This window comes from Delphinapterus leucas, chromosome 15 (genome assembly GCF_059928025.1).
Source record: "Delphinapterus leucas isolate spDelLeu-1000000601 "Yukka" chromosome 15, BTC_Dleu_Yukka2, whole genome shotgun sequence".
Classification (NCBI taxonomy): Eukaryota; Metazoa; Chordata; class Mammalia; order Artiodactyla; family Monodontidae; genus Delphinapterus; species Delphinapterus leucas.
This window is the reverse complement of record NC_143143.1, coordinates 240523-264525: the sequence shown is the minus strand read 5'-3', so window position 1 is coordinate 264525 and position 24003 is coordinate 240523. Positions and strand designations below refer to the sequence as shown.

The window sequence follows — 24003 nt, the reverse complement described above, 5'->3', positions numbered from 1 at the left end:
AGACCTCTGCAGCCTCAAGCCACTGTTTCCCATGGGGCCAGAAGTGGTCACCGGCCGCATCTGAAGGGGGTGTGGTGTCCGCCCCACAGCCGTGTTCTCTCCCAAGACTACCAAGGGATGAGCCGACGTGGCCTTTAGAGGACGTGGCGGGAAGATCTGTGTAGATTCCCTCGAACAGGCTGCTTGCACATGTATATGTTTCAGCACATCGTCCGCCCCATGTTCTCGTGACACCCACGAAGCCGACAGCTGGACAGGAAAGGACGTTTCCCCTGCAGATGCGCCGGGAAGGGGCCCAGGTCCCAGGACCCGCTGTGAGGGCTGATTTCACGGGTCGACTCGGCCAGGCCTCAGGACACAGGTGTTTGGTCCAACGCGGGTCTCCAGGTGTTTCTGTGAAGGTGCTTCTCAAATGCGGTTGACACCGATGTCAGTTGACCTTGGGTGGAGCCCCTGACCTCTGTGGTGAGCGTGGGCCTCCTCCAATCAGTTGAAGGCCTCCTTAAGAAGAAGAGGGCCGAGGTCCCCCAGGAAGAGGGATTCCCCGCAGCTGGCCTTGGCCTTTGGACCGAGTCCCGGCACCCACTCTTCCCTGCCGGCCTGCCTGCAGAGTTTGCACGTCAGCCCCACGGTCGTGTGAGCAGATTCCCTAACGTAAATCTTTGCCCAAGTGCACAGGCCGTTGGTCCTCTTTCTCCGGAGAGCCCTGACCAGTACCACTGCCTTCCGACCCTTCTGGAACGCTCAGGCCTCTGCTCAGGTGGATGTAGGGGCCCGGCTGCTCCGAGGCCCCAGAGCTGCAGGGGGCGGGGCCCGGGGCTCCTGCTGCGAGTGCTGGCCCTGCGAGCGGAGCGGGGCTGCGGGACCCTGGCTCGCGGCTTCCCGTGGCTGGCAGGCCTGGTGCTGCCCTTTCTCTGTGGAAGCAACACCTGTGGAGGCCACGCTGGCCTTGGTGCCGGGCACCCGGCTCCCTGCGCGTGGACCGGCCGGGTCCCGCTCCCCCGCTGTGGACCTCAGGCCGCACCAAGGCCTCATCTAGGGGAGTGGGAGCGCGGGTTGCCCCGGGCCCCCGCCCTTGGCTGGACCTTAGTCCATCCCTCTGCTCTCCTGGGTGGATGCGGGTGAGCACAGCCTGGGGCCAGTGACAGGCTGCTCTGGGAGCTGTTTCCCCAGGTGTGGAGGCGCTGGCAGAGACCCGCACCTGCACAGACGTGAGAAACGGCTCCTGCAGACGCCTGATGAGTCCCTAACATCACGTGCTGGCCTCTGGGGGCCAGGCGGGGCTGGCAGAGCTGGGCTCGCGTGACCCCAGGGTCTCCGTGCCAAGCCTCCTGGCAGGGGGCTCCTTGTCTCTGAGCTCTGTGTGCTCACACCAGCTGTCTCTGAAGCTGTGGGCGCTGCCAGCCCCTCGGACACCTGACCCCCAAAGCTCTTGGAGCATGTTTTCAGCCGACCAGGGCAGACCTGCGGTTGTCAACCTGGGGCCTCACAGACGTGAGAGCAGAAAGCACCAGTGGGTCTTCCCAGGGGCCCAAGCATCCCTGGCCCCTCAGGACCCGACCTGCAGCAGCCCGGGGGGCCGTAGGTGGCCTGGCTGTTCTCGGAACCTCCTCTAGTTACTGAAGCCTGAAACGCCCTGTAGCCCGAGGAGCTCTCGGCCACCAGCAGTGGGACCTGCGGGCGTTCCTGGCTGCATCTGGCAGGACAGACCCTGGTGGGCCTCCCCCAGGGAGAGAGGGCGTGTGGGGCTGGGAGGGAGGGGCCAGACGCGTGGAGAACGTGCCAAGTCCTGTGAGGCTTGCAGACTCAGGTTACTTCCTGGACCTCCTCTCCCTCCAGGAAGACCCTGGGAAGAGGACGTGGGTGGGGCCAGGCCTGGGTCTCAGGTCCCCTCTGCTGCAACCCTCCCCGTGGCCAGATTCCACACCTGGCAGAACCTTCGGGGCCTGGGGGCAGCTGGACAAGAGCGGGTTCCCTCCCCGCCAGCTCCCAGGCAGGCTGCACAGCTGGAGGCATTGCCATGGAAACGTGAGCTTGGATATATCATCTCCTCTCTTTGCAAATCACTTCTATGAATGTCCACAATGTTGAAGCGACTGCAAAGCAACCCCTTCGTCTCTGCCATTGCCCGGGGGCTTTCCTAGCTGATGCTGCGCCACTCACGTCTCAAGGGTGTTCCAAGTTCGCCGTCGTCTCGGGAACTTTTACGGAGACCGCTGCAGGCCACAGTGCACGGATCCGAGGTCACAGCCATCTGTGACTCAGCCCGTCCGTGCCCCCACCGTGTGCCAGGCCGAGGCTCAGTGTACTGGGGGAGGGGGGTGGGGGAGCGACGGCCGCCGCTGGGCAGTTTGCTGTGACTTTGCAGGGGAGGGAGAGCCCCCACACCCCTTGCCACAGACTGGCCCTGGGTCCCACATGGAGAAGGGAAGGCCAGGGAGGTGGAGCAGTGACCCCGGGTGGCGGTGTGTTGGGTATTGACGTATGAGTAGGAGTCCTCCAAATGGAGAAGGTCGGGGAAGGGGAAGGGCATCCAGAGGAACACTGGGCACGAGGCCAGGGGCGCCAGGTGTGGTGGGAGGCGGGGTGCTGGGGGCTGAGTGGGGGCGGGGGGCGGTGCCAACTTCGGGGCAGCAGGACCACACACACCCTCCGCTCTGGACAAGGAGTTTGGACGTCCACCCTGTGTCCCCGGCAAGGTCAGGGACATCTCGTCCAGCTGCCCAAGCTTCCCCGTGAGCCAGACGCCCACAGCCATCCCGCCCTGAGGCTCCGGCTCCCGAGGGGCCTCCCACGGGCCTGGTGGGTTTGCTCCCGTCCTGGGACCCTCCCTCGCTCGAGAACCAGTCTGAGGGGCTCACCCTGGCCCTCCGCCCGACGGGCGGCAGACCTCACGGCTCAGCCTCGGGGGCCCCGCCAGGAGGTGATGAGTCTGGTCGGCACCTGCGCAGGGTGAATGTGGTCTCCGTCTCCGTTAATTGCTGTTGGGTTTCCGTGGTCGGTGCCAGACCCTCCCCGTCCAGGGAGTGCGAGCAGTGCCCCTGGCCACGGTCAATATCAAAGGACGGCAGTCTTGGTCCAGAAAGTAGCAGGAAGATAAACTTTCCTTCTGGACTGAACCAGAAGGAACGCTTTTCCAGAAGCCAGGCTGGGCTGGGAGCCACACTGCACCCGTGTCCACTGGTCCCAGCCGACTCGGACCTCTGTCCTCCGTGCCAGCCGGGTCACCAGTAATGAGAGGTATCTGGATCTCAGAGGAGTTCTTTTTATTTAGAGACTATTTTTTAAGGGCAGTTTTGGGTTCATAACAAAGTGGATGGGAAGGTGCCGAGATTTCCCACCAGCCCCTCCCCCCCCACCACGGGCACAGCCTCCCCTACTACCAACACCCCCGCCAGGTGGTGCATCTCTCACGATCGATGAACCTGCATGGACATTTCACAGTCACCCAAGGTCCACCGTGGTAGGGCTCACTCTGGGTGCTTGTACGTTCTGTGGGTTTGGACAAACGCATACGGACAAGTCGGTTGTTGCCGTATCACACAGAGTAGTTTCCCTGCTGTAAAAGCCACCTCTGCTCACCTGGTCGTCCCCTCCACGCCCCAACGCTCAGTCTTTTCACTGTCTCCCTAGTTTTGCCTTTTCCGGAATGCCACGTAGTTGGAAGCACACAGCCCGAAGCCTTTCCTCACTGGCGCCTGTCACTCGGTGGTACGCATGTAAGTTTCTTCCGTGGCTTTTCAGGGCTTGATGGCTCATTTCTTTTTAGTGCTGGTCTGGATGAACCAGTTTATTTATCCGTCACCTGCTGAAGGACACCTTGGTTGCTCCCAGGTTTTGACAGCTATGAATAAAGCTGCTCTAAGCATCCTTGTGCAGGTTTTCACGTGGACGTGAGCTTTCAACCTGACCCTGTGGGTAAATACCAAGGAGCACAATTGCTGAATCTTAGAGGAGCTGGAGATGACCCCCGACCTGGTGTCTGCTTGGTGCTCGACAGCACCTCTCCTGATCCCACGGGGGGGCTCTCACACCCGGGATCGCCCAGGCCCTGTCTTCGGCGGCTCTGAGGTCCACCGAGAGGGTCAGAGGAGTCCAGGGGGCTCCCAGGCCCTGACGCATCTCCTTCCTCGTCACCTTGTCATCTGGGGGCCGGGGCTGGGGACCCATCCTCTTGCAGCCCCCCCCTTTTGTAGGCCCCAGCCCGTGCACCTCAGTCACCCTTGCCCTGGTGAGGACGGCTCCCAGTGCCGGCCAGGCGGGCACTCCTGGGCTTTGCAATGACCTGACCACATCCCCTGTGGGCGGACACACTGAGCCCACACGCGGTGCCCCCAGGTTGACACGCTGTCGTGTGCCTCGGGCCTCCTCGGCCGTGTGTCCCCAGGAGCATCCCGTATGTGAAGATTCCGGTGAGGCTGCCAAGTCTGCTTCTAGGTGCTGAGGCCTGGAGCTCAGAGCTTCTGAGTTCAGGGATGAGAGCCTTTCCTAAAATGAATTTTAAAAAATTATGCCTGTAAAATGTCACTTGCTGGGATAAGACCAGTGACACAGAGGCATCTTCAGAAAAGGGTGGTGCCACCTCCTCTGCCCCCGTGACCGTTTGTGTGGGTCCCTCCTACAGTCCTTCTCATTGACTTGGCTCCTTCCTGATTTTTTTTTTTTTAATTAACATAAGAAACAGTTTTAAAAGTTGGGGATGCACCCCCCCAAAAAGTCTAAAAGCACCATCTTCCTCCCTCCCCTCGGCCCCCCTCAGGAGGCTGGAGGAACCCTGAGGGCCTGTGTTTCCCATCCTCAGCCGTTCCCAGCTCCGGTTTCCCTGGTATCCACACACAGCATGAGGCGTTCCCAGACAGACAGATGTGGAACTCATTTGCTGGATTCCGAGGTCCTGCTTTACCCCGGACGGGATTCCTGGCACCAGGGGAGGAGAGATACGCAGCGTGCAAAGACCGTTGCCATAAAGACGCCTGATTTGTCCGTGGAAAGTCCAACAGATGCGCTGTCTTGGACGAATCCCCGTGCGGGGGTGTCGACTCCCTCACCCACCGCTGCCCGCTGGCCGGGAGCTGGGTGGCCCGAGGGCGGCTTCTGGCCCCACCACGGCCGTGCTGCTGCAGGCCTGCGCGCGCTGGTCCCCCGAGTCTGCGGTGGCCGGCGTCGTATCTCTTCTGCAGATGAGGGAACCGAGACTCGGGCTGTGCCTTGCCTTCCCCTGACTGCGGCCAGCACGTCGTGGAGCCGGGCTTGGACCGTGGGGAGCCGCCCAGAGCGCGGGGCTCAGGCCGTGTCGAGGGCACCTCGGGTGGAGGCTGCTGTCTTCACACCTTCCCATACCTGCCTCCTGTGTTCTTCTTTCAGTTGTCCTTTAGCTTACGGGAGGTGATGCTGGTTCCTGCTTATGGCTGTGATACTGTTTCTTTTAAGATAGATATTTATTCAAATAAAATAGGGTTTGCTCTCCCTGAACTTGGTGTCAGTGGGATCTGAGAGTGACTGCTCACTGCACGGCTGGCCTTCACACTGACACGCTCGTGTGTCCCCTCCCCTGCTGGGCCGGATGCGCACGAGCTCCAGTCTCTGCCCGGAGCGGCTGCGGGTCCCTGGCGGGAGCTCCTCTCTCACCAGGTGCCGTCCCTACTGAGCCGCTGACCCTGACGTCCCCCAGCCCCACCCCGGGCCGCACCGTGGGCGTGGGGCCAGCGGCCCACAGCCCTGACCTGTCTGCTCTGACCCCACCAGGGTGTGGATCCTGGGGCGCCCGTGCCTGCCGTTCTCCACTGCGTAGGCTTCCCCGCCCTCGAGCGGAGTCTGGCTCACAGGCAGGAGGAGTGGGTGACGGCCCGAAGGCTGGAGGAGATGGAGGTGGGCCATGTCCCTGGGGAGGGCGAGGCCAAGCTCCCGGCTGTGCCATCGCCCGACCCGGTCAGGGGGGCTCTATGCCGGGCTGGAGAGGCTGCTTCAGGGAGAGGGAAGCCTGAGGCCCTGCTTCAGCGAGTGCGTTCTCCTCGACCTTGGCTGGTTTCTGTCTCATAAAGGTCACGCGTGCCCGTTGTCGAAACCAAAGAGTTGATGTGGGTTTCGACTTTGTAGAAAAATTTAAAAAATGAAAAGCGTTGAAAGGAGAATGGGCCTTTTGTAACCCCTTCTCCTCCAGACTCCAGCAGTGACGTTTTCCTTGTGCATCCTCCCTGGCTGATTCCTATGTGACCTGATTTATTTTTAGAGTTGGGTTAGAATCAATGAGAAATTTGGGGAATATGATCTAGAGTTTTGGCAAGTGTGTTTCTCCAGCCCCCAGAATTCCGGCTCTCAACTCCCTGAGGATGTCTATGCTGCCTTCATGCCCGTCTGGGAAACGAGCTTGGACAGGACGGCTATTCCAGGGCTGCGGTGATTTCCCTGGGATGGGAAGACCCGGGCGTGTGCTGGTCACGCCTGTGGCCCGTGTCGTGGGAACGCCGGGCCCTGCTGGTTGGAGGTCCCACCCCATCGAGTCCGTCTGCCCGTTTCCCTCGCTCCCCGCCCTCGGGCTTGGCGGCTGTGCCTTCCCAGGACAGGAACGTCCTGCCGTTGCGTCAGGGCTTGGGGGTGGTGGCCTGTCAGCTTCAGCTGCTGCAGCAAAGAGCCCCCGAACCACTGCGGTGGAGAATGAGGAAGTGTCTGTCTTGTGAAGTGGTGACCCCACGGTCATCACAGGCACCCCTGGGGGGCGTGGCTCTGTCCCTTGTGGCCCTTCCTCTCGTGGCCCCACTGCCCCTTGCCAGACCTCCCCCCGTGGAGGCTGGGCTGTCAGCAGCGGGAAGAGAGTGTGGTGCAGTGCACACCCTGTTGGGAACAACATGGTCCCGTGGCCACGTGCTCCTGCAGCCCTGGGACGTGTGAGGACCGAGCGGAGTGGCCGCCTGTTCCCTGTTGGTCCTACTTATTCGGGGCTCCCCCTGAGGACCTTTCATCTTCGTGCCGTCCAGCCTGGAGGGTCTGTTATTACATCAGTCTTAACGGGTGCGCGTACATCCTCTGTGTCAAGGTCCCGAGTGGGAAAGCTCCGTGCATCCCAGTGGAAACAGATTTCATCTCGTCAACCTGCCGTCGATCGTAAGATGGGCCGGTCCACATGTGACCAGGAGAGAAATGCTTCCAGTGACCACGGGGGATGCGGTTGGTTCCAGAGGAGGCAGAGGGCAGGGAGGTGTCTGCATGGGGCGGGGGACAAGTGAGAAACAGAACGGTGGCCCACCCGAGCCCATCCCTGCTCTCATGTGCCCACTGAGCCCTAATCCTCACCGCTGTCCCAGGCGGGCAGGGCAGAGCCTGAGAAGTGGCAGCCAGTCGCATCGCTTGCACGTGACCTGCTCTGGCCAGTGAGCTGTGAGGGGAGGTTGCCGGGAGCTTCCAGAAGGTTTCCCTGCTGATGGCATGGGGGAGGCGTTGGGTGACCCCTGGAACTGTGGCAGCCACGGTGCCAGCACAGGGACTCGACTGAGGCCACCAGGGCAGGAGGCAAGGACAAGCCTGGGTCCAGACACGTCTGTGGGCCGCTGAATTAGCCAGCCCTGAAAGCCCTGTCTCAGTCTTCTGGTTCTGCGGGAGAGCAGTTACCCTTAGTAGCCTTTAGACACCTTGAGTTGGGTTTTCTGTTGTTTGGAGCTTGCAGCATCTCACTTTAAGCCTGGAGTCTCACTGAGCAGCTCTATCAGCTGGAACTTCAGCTCCGTCCCGGGTCCTGAAGAGGAAAATGATCCAGTTGTAAAATGGAAAATTGTCTAAAATGGGAATGAAAGGCATGTCAGTTATATAAGTGAAAAGGCTGCATGTAAACGATAGTTAGGTTAATGCAACGTTGTCTCAAGAAAAGCGCCGCAGTGCCGTCATCCCTGGACCTGACTGCCCTCCACTCCAGGGGCAGTTGGGAGCAGGACCCCACTCCTCTCTGTGGGGGCAGCACGGGACCACGTGTCCCGCAGGCCCTGTCCCTCGGCTGGGGTCTGTGGGCACACGGCCCAGGGAGCACTCCTGGAGTGCCCGGGCCGGGTGGAGATGGCCTGCTGCTTCCAGGTCCGGCTCCCTCTGTCAGCCAGCTTCGTAAGCACCCCAGACGCCTGAGAGCCGAGTGGCCCTGTGGCTGGAGTGGGGCCGGCGTGGGTCCGCCCAGGGCGTCCGGAGGTCCCAGTCGCGGCAGGCACTGGTGGGGTCTTTTGACCGAGTCTCTTGCGGCCCGGGCGGAGGGGGTACCAGTTAACCCGGGCGCGGCCAGGCTAGCGCTTGCAAGGCCGGGTCTGGGTGAGCCAGGGTGAGCCGAGCCCACCGCGAGACAGCCCAGGCTCCTCTGTGCGTCCAGGGCATCGGCAGCGGCCGGTGAGGCCAGTGGGGCTGGCGGGGTGATTCATAAGGCCTTGCTGCTACTCCTTGGGCGTGTGGGGAAGATGCCGGGTTCCGACGAGGCTCCAGCCCCAGGGTGCCCCCAGACGGCAGGCCAGGGGGCTCTGCGCGCGGAAGCCACCGGTGCCAGCTCGTTGCTGCCGAGGCTGCGGCCCCCGAAGGCCGAGTCTCTGGTGTGGAACGCAGCCTCGCCAAGCTGCCTAGGCTGGCGTTAATCATTGAGCCCCAGTGTCGCGGACACCCCGCCTGGAGGCCAGGGGGCCGCATCGCTTAGCGGGGCGGCGTGACCACGAGGCCACGCGCCTCCCGTCCTTGAAACTTAAGCCAAGGTCAGCTCGGAGCAGCGCTGCCCTCGGAGGCACCTCCAGATTCTGCCCGTGCCCCGCCCGCGGGCAGACAGCTTGGGGCAGGAGCCAGGCCGGCGAGGATGGTGGTGCCCGGGAGGTGCCCTGGGCCAGAGCATGGCCGCAGCTCCCAGACCCCACGCCTCACTTTTAGGTGGGGGGCGTGGAGCCAGTGGGATGGGGATGCGGGCGGTGTCCGGCCACCCCCGCCTTTGCCCGCCCCACCCCAGCCGGCCGACCCTCACGTGTCCGCTTGGCATTTGCAGGGCACAGCCTCCGTCCTCCAGCGCCGGTCCCCCGGTGAGGAGTATGTGGAGGTGGGGCGCCTCGGGCCCTCCGACTACTTCGGTGAGTTGTGGGGTCCGCTCCCTCCCGGGGTGGCGGCCGTTGCACGGGGCCCCAGGAGGGCGAGGTCCGCGGGGGCCGTGGGAGGACCTGGCCGAGGCCTGGGCACCCTGGCGGCCTGTCCTGGGTGCCGGCTGTCCCGGGAGGGCAGGACGTGGGTCAGGACCAGGCCCGGCGCCATCTGAGTTCCAGGCGATGGTGTAAGTATATCCCAGCGCTTTGTGGGCCGCGCTCGCGCAGACGTTCACTCAGGTGCGGCCTCGCGTCCTGAGGTTTCGCTTTTCCCCTAAATCCGCAGCCCTGACGCTCTCTCTCGCCCCCAGGGGAGATCGCGCTGCTGCTGAACCGGCCCCGGGCGGCCACCGTGGTGGCCCGGGGGCCCCTCAAGTGCGTGAAGCTGGACCGGCCCCGCTTCGAGCGCGTGCTGGGCCCCTGCTCCGAGATCCTCAAGAGGAACATCCAGCGCTACAACAGCTTCATCTCCCTCACCGTCTGAGCCGCCGCTCCTGCTGCTGTGCGCACGCACGTCCAGTTGACGCTGGCAGCTGGGCACCACCCCTCCCTCGGGCTCACCTGGGAGTAAAGGGGTCACCTCCAGAGGTGGCGGCCCCCTCCCCGTCTCCCTTCCCCGTCCCCCACTGGCTCCTCTTAAGGGACCCGCCTTCCTCCCCACGTCTTCTGGGGTGGGGGGCCAGCTCTGGGAGGCTCTCCTCTCCTATCAGGCTGGGCAGCTCCCGGCGGCCGACCCCTGTGATGCGAGGCCACCCGGTCTGTGGCCAGGGTGTGGGGCGATGACATCCCAGGGGGTCCCCACAGGCACTCTTGGGCTTGGAGTGAGAAGCTGAGGCTGAAGAGAGAGAGGGTCCAGCCCCTCCCTCAAATGCCCACCCCCACCGCCCCACAGACAGTCCTCCCAAGATGCCAGGGGTGGGGAGGCTCTGGCGGCTTAAGCTAGCTCCAGCCTCAGAGGGGGGTGGCCCCCAGGAGCCCACGGCATGTTTAGGGGAGTGGGCGTGACCCTCCCCTCTCCTGGAAAGCTGGGCGCACCGACCAGTTTGCCTGACCGTCAGAGGCAGGGGTCATCCTCACTGGGCTGAGACGCCCAGGAGAGGAAGGGCACGCCATGTGAGCCTGGGGCTTTCCGAGGTGCGGTGAGCGCTGCTCTCGGGGCCAGGGGAGGCCCCACTGCCTTCCACGTCTTCGCAAAGCAGCTTCTTGGAGACTTGGGAGGAAGTGGAGGGATTTTCTAAAACACTTTCTGGATGAAGTTGTCAGGAACAGAGTCCCCTGTGAGTCATTCTCCAGCAGACAAGCCTCCCGTTAACCAGGAGTCTCGCCCTGGTGGGAAAGCCCGTTATCCGAGCCTCTCCCCTCCCCATGTAGGAAGAATGTGAGTCAGACCAGCCCTGGGCCCACACACCTAAGTCATCAGTCAATCGATTCCCCCTCGGAAGTGTCGTCAGGCCGACTCTCACGTGAGCTGGAGGGGCCTGGGGCCCGTGCCTCATGGGCCTCCTGGTGACCTGAAGGACAAACGAAATAGTGCAGCTACCCCGTTGCTGCTGCCCGTGCAGCCCGGGGAGGCTGCCTAGTCGGGGTGACCCTGCCGCTGCCGGTGGGTGTTTCTGAGGTGTGTAAGCCCTGCCCTGCCGCTGCCGGTGGGCGTTTCCGTGCTGTGTAAGCGCTGCCCTGTTTATTGTGACGTTCTGGATGCTGCATGTGCCATTAAATGTGCAATGACGTACATCTTCCTGACTCCACGTTTTGGTCTGAAATCTTTCATAGAAGATTTTATTCCTTTTGTTTTGTTTCTGTTGTGATAAAATAGCCATAACATAAAACTTACCCTCTTCACCATTTTTCAGTGTCCGGTTCAGGGGCATCAGGCACATTCACGCTGTCGTGTAACCATCCCCACCATCGTCTCCAGAACTTTCTCGTCGTCCCAAACTGAGGCTCTGCCCCCGTTACACATCAACCCCCCTCCCCTCCCCCAGGCCCTGGCCCCCACCCCCTGCTTTCTGTCTCTGTGACCCTGACTCCCCCAGGCACCTCTCCCCAGGGACCTCACAGAAGTGGAACCACACTGTCCTTCTGCGTCTGGCCCATTTCACTGTTCTGTCCTCAAGTTTCATTAGCCTGTGTCAGTGTTTCCTTCCTCATTAAGGCTGAATCATATCCCGTGTGTGGATGGACCACATCTTCTTTCTCCGTTCACCCGTCGATGGTGATGGACCCTTGGGCTTTAAGCCCTCTCTCGTGGTCCTGATGTGACGAGCTGGCCACGGTTCCCGGGGGCCGGGGGGCGGCAGCAGGGCTGAGCTCTGTGTGGCAGGAAGCAGGCCCCGGGCCCACCCCAGGTGACCACGGTCTGATGGCCTCGGGAGTTTCTAAGCAGTGACTCGGGAAGGGCGTGAAGCTGGGGAGCGTGTGCCGTCCGACCCTCGTGTCCGGACTCCGGGAGCAGCGGGGTTCTGGGCTGAGCCTCTCCCGGCCTCTCCTAAGAAGGCCGCCTCGAGGCCGCCATCCACCCCAGAGCCAAGCAGGGGCGCGCGTCAGCCGCCCTGTTGCCCAGAGAGCTTTCGGGCCAGTGTCCGGGCTCTGGCCTTTCCGTGGAGGCAGGGAAGGGCCCATGGGAGTTGGGGGGGCAGCCTACCACGCGGCTCCCCCCAATGGCTGGACAGAGCAGGCTCCCTGGGAAAGCCGAACGGGGGTTCCAGAATAAAGACTGACCCGGAGAGGGGCTTGACCCACAGAAAGTCGCTGCCGCTGGGCTGGGCGGCAGCAGCTCCGGGGTCCACGACGGGTGCGAGCCCTGCGGGCACCTGCCCTGGGCCTTGTCTCGTGGGCTGTGAGGGGTGGTCCGTGGAGCTGGGGTGGGAGCTGCAGCTCCGCGGGCCTTGGGGGTCTGTTGTGAGCAGTGTCTGTCCATCACTCTGGGGGCAGGTGGCCCACTGCGGGGGGGCAGAGATGGCCCTGCATGCCAAGAGCTGGGACTGGGCCCTGCTCCACACTCTCCCAGAAGCACTCCCGGCCCCCCTGGCGCCCCCGGGCTGGGCTGGCTGTCCTGCTCTAGGGTCCCACTGTCCCCACGTGCTTCCCGAAAACAGAAAGCAGCCACGTTAAGACCCCGCTCCTCCCGAGGGCTCGGGCCGTGTGGCCCAGGACGCAGGGCGGGCCGAGGCCACAAGTTTCTTTGCTGCAGGAGAGTCAGGAGGTCAGTGCACACGTCCTTCAGTTTTCTTGATAAAACATCTATTTGAATAATCAAAGCGAATCTGCACACTGCAAAGCACTGCACGGTATAAATATAAACGTGATACGACAGGAGCCACGTGTACAAAAGGAAAGTAGAACAAGTGAGATTCATCTTTCCGTGTCACCAGTCCTAAGCTGCCCGTGCCGGGGCGGGGGCAGTGTCATCACGAGGGCCCTAATAGGAAGGAGGTGGGAGGGCGTGGGGAGGACGGAGAGAAGCCACCGGCTAGGAGCTGGAGGAAGAGACGGACCCTCCCGAACCCCAGCAGGAAGCAGCTCACGGGAGCCTTTGGACTTGTGGCCTCCAGGCTGGAAGGCTAAGTAGCAGGTCGGCCTGTTCTGAGGCGCTGAGTTTGGGGCGTTTTATACAGCAGCCACAGAACACTCATACGGCGGCCCCGCTGGGATTGGACCGGAGCTCTGCCAACCTTGAGTGTGTGTTCGACCCCACCCCCACCCCGTGCTGCTTGGAACTTGGGGTCCCTCCCAGAAGCCCAGGGTCTTCCTGGGCTGGGATGCGGTGGGGCGTGGCAGGCACCCCTCCTTGGAGTGCAGGTCTGGCCCCGCTGCCTGCTTGGCTGGGGCACGGGGACCCAGGCTGGAGGCTGCGGGAAGCCTCTGCCTGCTGCCCGCTGGGGGTGTGGCCAGAGCAGCATCTTCCCCAGCTGGGCACTGGGCCTGCTCCCTTTGGCGCCAGGCGGCACGGACCGGTCTTGTGGGCTCGTGAAAGCGCGCTTGTGTCCGCCTGAGACTACAAGCCAGGCCATTGTTTCTGCCCCATCGTGGCCCCCAGGGCAGAGCCAGGGGCGCTGTGTGGAAGGGGACGGCGGGATGGGGTCCATGCAGACAGTCCCCGGGTGGCTTGCTCCCCTCGGCTGCCCCGGGGGGCCTGACGTGGACACCCCCGTCTGATCCCGAGGCAGCTTCTGGGAGGGTCAGGGCGTGGCCAGTCGAGGCCTGACAGTGAGCCCCAGAGGGCAGGCATGGGTCTTACACACTCGACCTGTGGGCCCCAGGACCTTGAGGGGCCAGACGCTTAGTCGGCACCAAGAAATATTTGAATAATAAAGAAAAGCGAATAACCTCGGGGTTACTGGAGGGAAATCTGGGGAAATGCAGGCTCTGGCTTCCACAGGCCAAAAAATAAGAAACTGATGAAAGTCCCATACCTTCTACAAAAATGAATTCCAAATGGCTCACAGACTTACACACAAAGATAAAATCATGAAAGGTTTAGAAGAACACACAGGAGGAAAATCCTTGGGCTCTGGGGCCGGGCCCATTGTTCTGAGACTTGACACCCAAAGCACAAGCCATGAAAGGAGAACTGGACGAATTGGAATTCCTGAAAATTAAAAACGTTGCCGGCGAAGGATCCCGTGAGGAAGATGAAAGGGGAAAAAATGATCGTCGATCTGCCCTTCCCCCAGAGGCCTCCCACCGGGATGTGTGACCAGCTCTGGGAACTCGGCAGTGACACTCACGTACTTGCGCAGACAGCAGATACGCACAGGAAAGATGGTCGCTCGGCAGCACCGGGGACGAGACGCTCCACGCCCATAGGAAAGGCTGAGGTGAGAAACGGCGACCACAGCCGGTGCCGGCGAGGAAGCAGGGCAAGGGGGTTGCTCACATGTGGCTGGTGGGGACACAGACCCGTGCAGCCACTCTGGCAAACAGAGGCTTCCGTCAAAAACAAAAACCAAAACCCAACATACAGCTACCGCAGGACGCAGCCGGGGCAGCTTGGACGCTTATCCCAGAGAATCGCAGACCTACGCACACAGAGACCTGCACAGGGAGCCTCACGAGGCCTCGTCCGCGGAAGTGGAAACGCCCAGACGTCCTCCGTGAGGCCGTCCTGAGGGTGAGGCCCTCACACCACGGATGTGACTCAGTGTACAAAGGAGCCAACTGTTGGTACAGCAGCCGCCTGGGCAGGTCTCCGGGGAATTATGCTGAGAGGAAATGCCGACCCCAAAGGATTACCCGCTGTATGATGGCATGTACATGACAGCCTTGAAGTGACAAAATCACAGGAACGGAGCTCAGGTTGAGGTGGGAGGGACACAAGGGTCCTCGCCTTGATGGGACGTCCTGCATCTCCACTGGACCCACGTCCAGATCCTGGTCGAGGTTTGCACTGGAGTTCTGCAAGATGTCACCATTGGAGGAGACTGGATACAGGGTACCCCGATCCCTCTGTGTGTTTCTATTAGAAGGGAAAGAGCCTGCGTGTCTGAGGGAGCTGGAGCATGGGGAAGGCGGGCAGGTGGGATGTGGGGAGGGGTCTGCATTCCACTAGAAGGGCAGGGAGGAGCCGCTGGAGAGCTTGGGACTCTCGGGCGAGTCTGATTTATGCTGTGGAAGGTCCTGGGTAGTGAGTGGCCACGGTGATCCTGCAGCTTCCCTAACCTGGTGGCGTTCCCAGGACAGGACAGGCGGGGGCAGAGGGGACACCCAGGCATCAGCAAGCCCTTAACACCTGAACGGCCCCTTCCCTTCCCTACCCCAGCCCCTGTCCCTGCACAGAGCTCTGCCGCTTGCTGTGTGGCCTCGGGCAAGTCCCTCGACATCTCTGGGCCCCACCCATCCCTCTCTAAAGTAGCCTAGGAATGCAGCCCACCGTATATCTGGAAGAACGTAGTGGTCCCCAAGTCCCTCCCTGAGCTGAGTGGACTCGGGTGGGGCTCAGGCAGGGCCGGGGCTGGATCGGGTGCAGCAGCGGGCGCTGGGTGGCTCCAGAGCCACAGCCAGTCTGGGTGACTTGGGGGTCTTGAGGGCCACAGGGGCTCAGACCAGATGGGTCCCTGGGGTCTGCCTTTTCCCATCCGAGTGTGGCTTGTCCCACATCCTGCCAGGAAGACTGTCCTGATGCCACCAACCGCGCTGACCTCTCTCTCCCCTCTGGACCTCTCTCGCCTCCTGGGTTGTGACCAATTTAGGAAGTCAGTGACTCACTGCTCTGCTCCAGCCCCATCTCCCGTTGGGTTGAACATCTCCCCTCTTCCAGGGGTCATCTAGTCTGGCTCTAACTTGGACTCCACGAGCAGGAAGGCTTTCTTCGTCTCTTGATCTGGGCCTGGAGACCCAACACCCATGGTGTGCTTGGGGGCCACCAAGGCCCTCGGAACCTTTTCATGGGTATTGCTTAACAAAGGTAGACCTAACATGTTTACAGTGGATTTTGAATCCCACATGTGGGACTTTTAGTCAGCCATGTAGAAGGTCATTGGGTTTGTCTCTGCTGCTCCCAGCAGGGGCCCATTCTAGCTTGATATCGGGTCTGCCTCTAGGACAGAGCCCTGCGGCATTCCACTGGAGAGCTCCCTTCCAGTTTAGACTGTGAGCCCCTGACCAACCTCACCGGTCAAACATTCCTTTTTCTGGCGGTTGGAAAAATAAATCAGGCTGGTGCATTTCAGAAACGCACTGGACGACCAGCCGGACAATCCCTGACCCCTGTGCCGTGACGCATCAGGGCCAGCGTACGGCGTGCTGGGCCTATTTCGTATGAGCTCTGTGGTATCAGGGAAGTGCCCTCACTTCCCTGGGCCTCAGCCATCTCGTCTATAAAGTAGTAATACTCGTTTCCCGGGATTAGCTGTGCCCGAGAGATGGGATCGTATGTGTAAAGCACTTACCATGGGGTCTGGTGCCGAGAAAACACGCACAGATTTGGAGCTGCTGTTACGTAGACTATCTAACCATGTCACACACATTCACGGTGATAACCAGGCCCCTGGCTTTACCTGGACGCGTGGTCCTCACGCCCGGCATTGGTATCCTCTAGCTCCGGCTGGCTTCCCCTCTCAGGCCGCCTGTGGCCTGGCAGGCTCCTCCGCCCCCGCCCTGGCCGCCCTTCAAGGCAGCTGCAGTGCCCCCTCCCTGATATGCCAGCCGGTGGTGTGTCCCCCCGATCTTTCCTCCTGCTCCTGGGGCCGGGCTTCGAGGATGAGGGGACCCCAGTTTTGTGCAGGTGACAAACATGTCCCCAGCACATGCTGCTTGCCCTTGGCCCTGTTTGCAATCGCTGTGCCATGTCACCCTGAAGCCTGGAGCATGAGACCCACTCAGGCCTCTGCAGGTGGAGATTTGGGGCCGGGCGGGTGAGTTGGGCTCCTCCCAGCTCCCTGGGGCCAGGACCCCGGCTGCGAAGACCCCAACGATGGGGGCGACTCGGTGGCTGACACTCTCCATTCCCCGGATGCACGCTGGGCCCTCGAGTGGAACCCGAGGCACTCGCAGGTGGCTGGGCTTCCGCGCGGCGTGGTGGCCTCGGTGGTCAGACGCCCGCATAGCCCTGAAGCCTCTGGGAGCAGCTCCTCCAGCAGGAGCCGGCCACCGCCTCCTGGGACATGGTGTCCTGAGTTACGCAGCGTCACCTCCACCGGCCCCCCTGGACTCAGGGAGGGGACATGGACCCCACCTCTGGACGGGAGAAGCGTCAGAGGATTTGCAGTCTTTTTTGAACTCTCTGCTCTCTCCTGCCTTCCACAGCTCGGTCCTGACCTGAACGGGCTTTGGTCAGGGTCAGCCGAGCACTTGGTGCTGTACCTTGTTGTGTCTCTATGTCCTTGGGATGGAGACCCCTCCTACTGTTCCAGGGTCCCGCTGTGGGGGCAGGCCAGCTCCTCCAGGAGGTGTGTCTCCCACCGTGGTCCTGGTCCACGGTGTCCCCAGCCCCACGCACACATCAGGCACACAAACGTCTGTTGAATGAACGTGTGATACCTCTAAACCCAAACAAAAGCCCTTGCAAGGATCGGAATGAACTGAATTGCTCACTTGGGAGTTCCAGGAACCTTAGATGGGCGGGAATACTGACAGCCAGAGGCCGAGCCGGGGGCCAGAGCCCAGGTTGGAGCACGCCCCCACCCGCCGCGCCCCCCAGACCCCCACGCAGCCCTCCAAGCTGCCCGAGTCCGAAGAAAACTCGTAGTTTTGCTCTTGGTAGGATTATCATTGTTTCCAAACACACTTCAGCTGACTTTTCATGCTTCAGAAGGAAAAGCCCCGAGCGAGCGGGCATACGTGGGAACTCCTAGGAACTCCTGCTTCGTTTTTTCTGTAGACTAAATAAACCATGACAGGAAAACGTCACTAATTTAGATAATCCCAGCGTAAATGCTCCAAATTAGCCAGTGTCCGTGGAGTTCCCACACCAGGCCGTTCTTCCTGGAGGGGTGAGGGTGGCCGGATGTTGCCCAAGGCCGTGGCCGCACCCTGGGGCCTGGGCTTTGGATGCTCCGGAGCCATGAGGCTTTGGCCGGAGGGCTGGTTGGGAGGGGGGCAGTGGCCAGAGCCTGGCCAGCCTCCTCTGAGCTGGAGAGGTCACGCCCTCTGGCCCCGGGGGGCGGCTGCCGCTGCCTCACTTGTCTCCAGCTCCGTGGCCACCCGCAAAGTCCAGGCCCTGTGCTCATCTTGCCGCCGGCCTCCTGCTGGCTCCCGGCTCCCCCTCTACCACCACAGAGCCCAGCCCCAGGTGCGCCCCACCCTGCCCCACCCGTCCCGTTGCATCCGCCCTCGTCCTGGACCCCCAGTTCCTCCTCAGAGCCCGATTCTTCTGCTGTGCTCCCACCCCTCGCTGCCCCCACCTGCCCGGGGCCTGGCACGCAGCGGCCCAGCCAGAGGATGCCGTGGCGTGAAAGGAACCAAAGGGGGAGTCTCGGGCCTTCGAGGCAGGTGTGAGTCCAGGACCACCGGCGTGAGTAGGAGGCAGGTTTCAAGCTTCTGTGGCCCTGATGCCCCAGCCGCCTGGGGGGCAGGAGGGAGCTTCAGGGCTTCAGACTCCAGGACAGAGCTCTGCGAGGCCCAGAACCTTCCGGAATGGAATGCCCCGCCCGTGGGCGTTGACACCTTCCTGTGCAGGACCCTCAGTTAGCGTGTCCGACCCCACACAGTCGTGCTCAGGACATAGGGTGTGAACTCCGGGAGCCCCGAAGCATCCTTGGTGCCGGGAGGGGGATGGGGTCAGCAGCTCTGGTCCTGGCCAAGGGTGGCCTGAACCACACACTGTCCCCGCGACCCGGGGGGCAGGTGCAAGGGCGGGGGACCCTGTGTCTGGGCCCCCTCCTTTCAGCATGGAGCAGGAGGGTGTGATCACCGCCCACGGGGAGCGGGTGCTCTAGCACTGGGGCCCCAGGCCCTTCTGGGACCCTTGGGTGTGTGTGTCTGTTTCTGCGTCCTGGCAGGGGCGCCTTCGGACCCGGGCTGAGGGGCCCAGTGGACCCAGCAGAGCCCGCCTCACAGGAGGCCACCAGGAGGGGAGGCTGGTGCCTTCACTGCTCGCTTCGCTCACTGACTCACTCAGCCCTCAGTGAGCGCCCCCAGGGCCTGGCCAGGGCTCAGAGGGTTTCCGGGGTGGGCCCCTCCCCGTTCCCACTGTCCTGCTCTCGCCCCCCTGGCGCTGGGGCCCAGTGACAACCCAGAAGTGCCCTTGGCTTCAGGGGGATCCGGCCTCGAGCAGGCAACACCTCGACCCAGAACGGCCACCCGAGCAGAGCAGCTGGGCTGTGCGGAGGATGGGGCTGTGCCTGGCCCCGCTGAGCCCCTCAGGCCCGCTGCCCTGGGCCTGCCCAGCAGCCCCGCGGGGCCGTTCCCAGGCGGGGAAACGAGCTCAGAGAAGCGAAGTACGGATGGCCGCCCAGCGGCGAGAGTCGACCTGCTGGGGACCGGCTAGGGGACCGGGTAAGGCCTGGAGGGGTCAGGCTGGGCTGGGGGGCCGGGCTCACGGCCCCTCCATCTCCGCTGCCACTGGTCACCAACCCTCCTGTTCTGGTCTGGCCCCCACCCAGGAGAGCTGGCCGGGCCCCTCCTCAGGCGTCCCCTCACCACCATGCAGGGTACATGCCCAGCCGCGCACGGAGGCCGGGCGGCGCGGCGCGGCATGCGGTGACCTCCTGGGCCCCTGGGCCCTCCTCCCTGCCGTCCATGTGCTGCGCTGGGAGGCCTGGGTGAACCAGGCCTAACCTTGTCTGGGCCTCCAGGGCACAGCAGGGGCCACGGACCAGTCCACTCCCACGTCCAGCCTGAGAATCTGGGAGTGCGTGGGGCCGAGGGGGGCCTGGCACGTTCCACTGAAAAGACACACAGGTCATTCCCACAACTCTGCAAATGCTCGCTGTTGGGGCCGGGGTCCCAGCGGCCAATGGGCAGATGGGCCCTGCCCAGAGTTCTGACGGGCACGGCGTTCTCTGGCTGGGCTCTGGCCACCCCAGGACAGCTCCTCAGAAGCAGAAACACAGAACCCACTCTGGGAGCAGCGGGGGAGGGGCGTGGGGAAGGAGGGGTTCCTGGGGAAGCAGGCGGAAGGGCAGGGCTGCATGCAGGGCTGCACGGGAGGAAGGAGGCTGGCGCATGTGGACTCTGTCCTGCTCCCAGCACCTGGGGGCCACACCCCGTCCAGGCCCCTGTTGGGGCCACGGCCAGGGGAGGGAGACCATGGAAGCAGCCGGAGCTGGAGGCCAGAGGAGCCGCCCAGGTGAGGGGTGAGAATGTGGCCCCAGGGAATCCCCACCACAGGCAGAGGCGCCCCTCCTCCAGGGAGGCCACCAGGAAAGCCCTTGCTCAGTCGCTTCCTGAAGCTGGAACACCTGCGAAGGGAGAGGACAGGAGGTTCAGGGGAGGTGGGGTCCTCTGCCGGGTTGACGCTCACCCCTTCACGGTCGTACCTGAGCGAGACTGCCCTGTGCTGGGCCCTGGCTAAGAGGGGATGCTGGGAGGTGCCGCTTCCCTTCAGGCTGGGAGGGAGGTCCATGGGGAAACCCCTCCCCTGGCTGAGAAGGTGCCCCCTCCCTCCCTGCCCAGACTCCTGGGTGGCGGGGAGTCTGCAGATTCCCAGACCCAGTCTCTGGGGCCAGGTGTAGGTGATGGGGGGCGGTGGTGTTGGGGGGGAGGGAAAGGGGGGACCGGAGAAGGCAGCGAGGGGGGACAGGGAGCGGAGGGGGAGGCAGGGTGAGGAGAGGAAGCCAGAGGAGAGGGGGGGAGGCGGCAGAGGGGGAGGGGGAGGCAGAGGAATTGAAAGTACATTCCAGACGGGTGACACACAGCTCTGCAGTGCAGGGCAGGGAGGGGGGCTGGCGGAGCTGCCCTTCACAGGAAGGTCCCTGCGATCCAGCTCCCCTGAGAGAGAGATAAGATGGGTGGGGCCAGGCTGGAAGGAAAATTCCTGGCCTGGGGAACCCTGCTACTGGCTGTCATCCTTCAAGGCTCTGCTCGAATGCCACCTCCTCCTTGAAGCCTTCTTGGATCCATCCCTGGCTCCCAGGATCAAGAGGAGCCACTGGGGAGCCTGGCTTCTTCTCCTCCTGACAGACCTGGGCTGGCCAGGAGCTCCAGGCCGTGTCCAGGCTGGTCCTCACACCGGCTGAGCGCCTAAGGGAGGGCCTGCCTGGGGTGTCCACTCTCGCCCACTGGCCTCCGTGGTTTCCTCAGGGCTGGGCGTTGCTGTCTGGAGCTTGACGAGCACTGGCTATTTTAGTGCCTCCCGTGACCCAGCTCATTTCTGCCACACCCTTTGGTGTCAGTGCTGACACCCTGTCTCTTCCTGCAGGTGGGTTAGCCCTCTACCCACGGGCCGGGCGGCAGGTAGGACAGGTGTGTGGGCTGCTCCTGCCTCAAACCCAGAGGTGGCAACGGGCGGCCAGGGGATCAGAGCTGAGTGGGCGGGGATCTTGGGGGGAAGCTTCTGAAGAGCCATCCTGGCTGCCTCGGCCAGGCCCCTGGTCACTGCTTCCCTTGGGTCTGGGCAGGGCGCCCACTTCTCAGGCCGTGTGGTTTGTAGGCCCCTGAACTGCTTCTGAGAGGTCAAGGGGTTGCCCGGTGCTGGAGTCCCCCCACGTGCCGGTGCCAGTGGGCACCTCTGAGTCAAGGGGGGCCCTGGTGATCCCCGATTCCAGGTGGAGTAGGGCTGGTCGGAGTCACCAGTGGATGTTGTAGAAACGACGGTGGGGATTTCCCAGGACAGGCCGTCGGGACGCCGCGGCTCCACCGGCCCTGGCCGCTCGCTCTGGAGGAAGAACTGAGGCCTCCGGCCCACAGCCACGGAGGAGCCCCCACTTCCCGTCAGGCTGACAGACAGAACCACCAGCCGAGCCGCTCTGAGACCCAGACGGGAGGGCGAGCTCCCCTCCCTGGGCCGTGCTTTCACTCTCTCAGTCTTGGGGTCACTTGCTCCGTGGGAATAGGGAGCTACAGCAGATGTTATCCTCCCAGGAAACTGAGGCCCAGGGGTGACCTGACTTACACACCGAACACGCTCCGAAGAATCGGGGCCCGGATTCGGGCTGGGTCCCTCGGTGCTGAGCTGCCCTCACACAGGACCCTGCAGCCGTGCTGGAGTTCCGGGGTCCTTGTCAGACACTCTGTGACATCTGGAGGCCTCTCCTTGGCCACGTCGGGCCCAGTGGCCTGGTCTCGTGTCCGAAGGCCATGCGGCTCCCCGAGGTGTGTGGAAGAGCTGTGCGGGGTCAGGAGGCCAGGCTGCCTTTGGAAAGCGGGTGGTCCTGAGTCCAGGGATCTCTCAGGAGACAGAGTGGGGCTGGGCCGGGACAGACCCCGAGGTCTGCGGATGGAAAGCGTTTCTGGGCTCCAAAGGCTGCCTCTCTCCATGGCGTGCCTGCCTCTGCCCACATCAGCTTTGCCAGAGGGAACCTGGTGGGGAGGACAGACTTATTTATAACCTGTTATCTGTGGCAGAGCTGTGTCCTCATCACCAGGGGCTGGGCTCACCCCAGAGCCTGACCCAGCACTTAATTCTACATGAGGGTGGGCACCTCCGTCCTGGAGCTTATTAGGGAAACTTTGGAGCAGAAATGACCTGGGCGGATTCACATCTGAAGGGATCACTAACTAGCTGTGCAGACTGGGGGCGCTGGAGGAGGTGGGAGGGTGCACAGGATAAAGGGCAGGCGTGGGGCTGGGGCCAGCTCAGGGGCATGGACTGGGGACTGGTCAGGTTTCAGAGACATTTTGAGGGCTGAGTCGACGAGGTTTCCAACCAGCTCAGATGATCCGTGCGAGAGAGAGCTCCCGGTCGGCTCTGAGACTCCTGGTCCCAGCAGCGGGGGGCATGGTAACCCCGGGAACCCAGAGGTGGGTCTGGGGGTTCGTCTTGGTTGGGTCAAGGTTGACTCATCTGTGGGGCTCCCAAGGGGAGGAGGTGCTGGACTGAAGGGCCCTGGGGTTCAGGAGGGGGCTCTGCCAGGGCTGGCAGGGGGCTGGAGATCCCACTGTGGAAGGGTCAGCGTGGAGGCAGCGTGGCAGCCCGTGAGGCTGGGGGGTGCTGCCCAAGCCGGGGGCGACAGGAAAGGCCCTGGACCCGCCAGTGTGCAGAGGTCGAGACTGGGCCTCTAGGGAGGACACTGCCCCCAGGACCGGGGGGCTCCCGTCCAGGGTAAGTGGGTGCTGGTGTCCCGGGCGCAGAGGGATCCTGCGGGGCTGCCGCTGTCCCAAAACCCAACAGGTGTGGCCCTGCTGCCCGTGGCTGCCCCACCCAGGGCTCCTGTTGCAGGGCTGTCGGGGCAGTGCTGCTCACTGAGCACCTGCTGTATACCAAGCATGGCGTCTCTGCAAACAGCACCCTGTACAACCCTCTCCATCAACGGCGGTGGGACACCGGCTGTGTTCAGCCACACGCCCAGCTCTGTGCTCAACACGTCTCCGGCATCACCTTTAACATCTCGAATCTACTTCTGCTGTATTACCCACTCTGTCTTTGAGGCCAACAAGGCTCAGAGGGGGGAAGCACTTGCCACACGTCGCACAGCCGACAGGGGTGGAGCTGTCCTCGAACCCAGGACTTGCTCCCCGGGCCCTGGGCCTGGGCTCTGTCCTGCCTAGGATGTAACTACCCCCGAGGCCCCACGGCGGGGGGCGCATGGAGGCGTCGAGAGGCTACAGGGCCTCCTCCACACCCCAGGGGTGCCCTCAGGTCACAGCAGGACGAGGATAAGACTATATGGCGTACTTTGCTCTCTCTTGTTGAGAAAAACAGCTACAGACAAAGAGGCCTCCTCCAGCCGCCACAGGCCGGGCCCCAGCCACCTCCCCTCAGAAGGGCAGCCACGTGTCCAAAGGCAGAAGGAGGTGGTCCGCATCACTCCGAGCAGAGGTGTGAGCCCCAAATGCCAGCACCCCTCCCAGGGTGCTCCAGGGGGCCAGGTTCAGAGGTCGCCCAGCCGGGGCAGGGCAACGCCTCCCAGGGAGGCTGGGGGCAGGCGGGGTGTGTGTGGTCTCATCTACCTGGGGGCTAAGGGCGACCCAAGGAGTCCTGGGTACTTGGTCCAGCCTGGCCAGTGGGAGCATGTGTCCACATCCCTGGCTACAGTCAGCGTCCCAGACGGGGCCAGTGAGATGAAGCCCTGAGAAGTGTGGGGCTGGGAGGGTTCGGTGGGTGCTGCCTTCCACTGCGGAGAAAGTGGGAGATGAGCCTCTCGATCCAGCCACACCTGAAGCTGCTCGCTCCTGGCCCAGCAGTCACCTTCTATTTCCTTGGGCATTTTGCATTGGGTTCTTGTCATAAGAGTTCTGATCTACAGAATTGGAAGGGGGGGGGCTGGGCTGTGACTTCTCTTCCTGTCTGGAAACTCACATTCCGGGAAATGACAGGGAGTGGGGGCGGCCTGCTGTTGGGCCCCTGACCCAGGACTTCCCTGACAAGGACAAAGGG

At 62.8% G+C, this 24003-nt stretch overlaps 1 protein-coding gene across 2 annotated transcripts in view; it reads left to right on the top strand.

Annotated features, from left to right (window-relative positions):
• Positions 1–10848, top strand: part of PRKAR1B (protein kinase cAMP-dependent type I regulatory subunit beta) — an 87647-nt gene extending 76799 nt beyond the window's left edge. The window contains exons 10-11 of one of the 2 annotated variants that reach the window (XM_022563483.2): positions 8996–9077; positions 9398–10848. In XM_022563483.2, the coding sequence (XP_022419191.2) occupies positions 8996–9077; positions 9398–9570 (255 nt within the window). In that variant the 3' untranslated portion in view covers positions 9571–10848. Of the gene's footprint in view, positions 1–8995 lie in introns of both variants that reach the window. The other variant, XM_089895472.1, reaches the window with a different exon arrangement.
• Positions 10849–24003: the final 13155 nt, after the last annotated feature.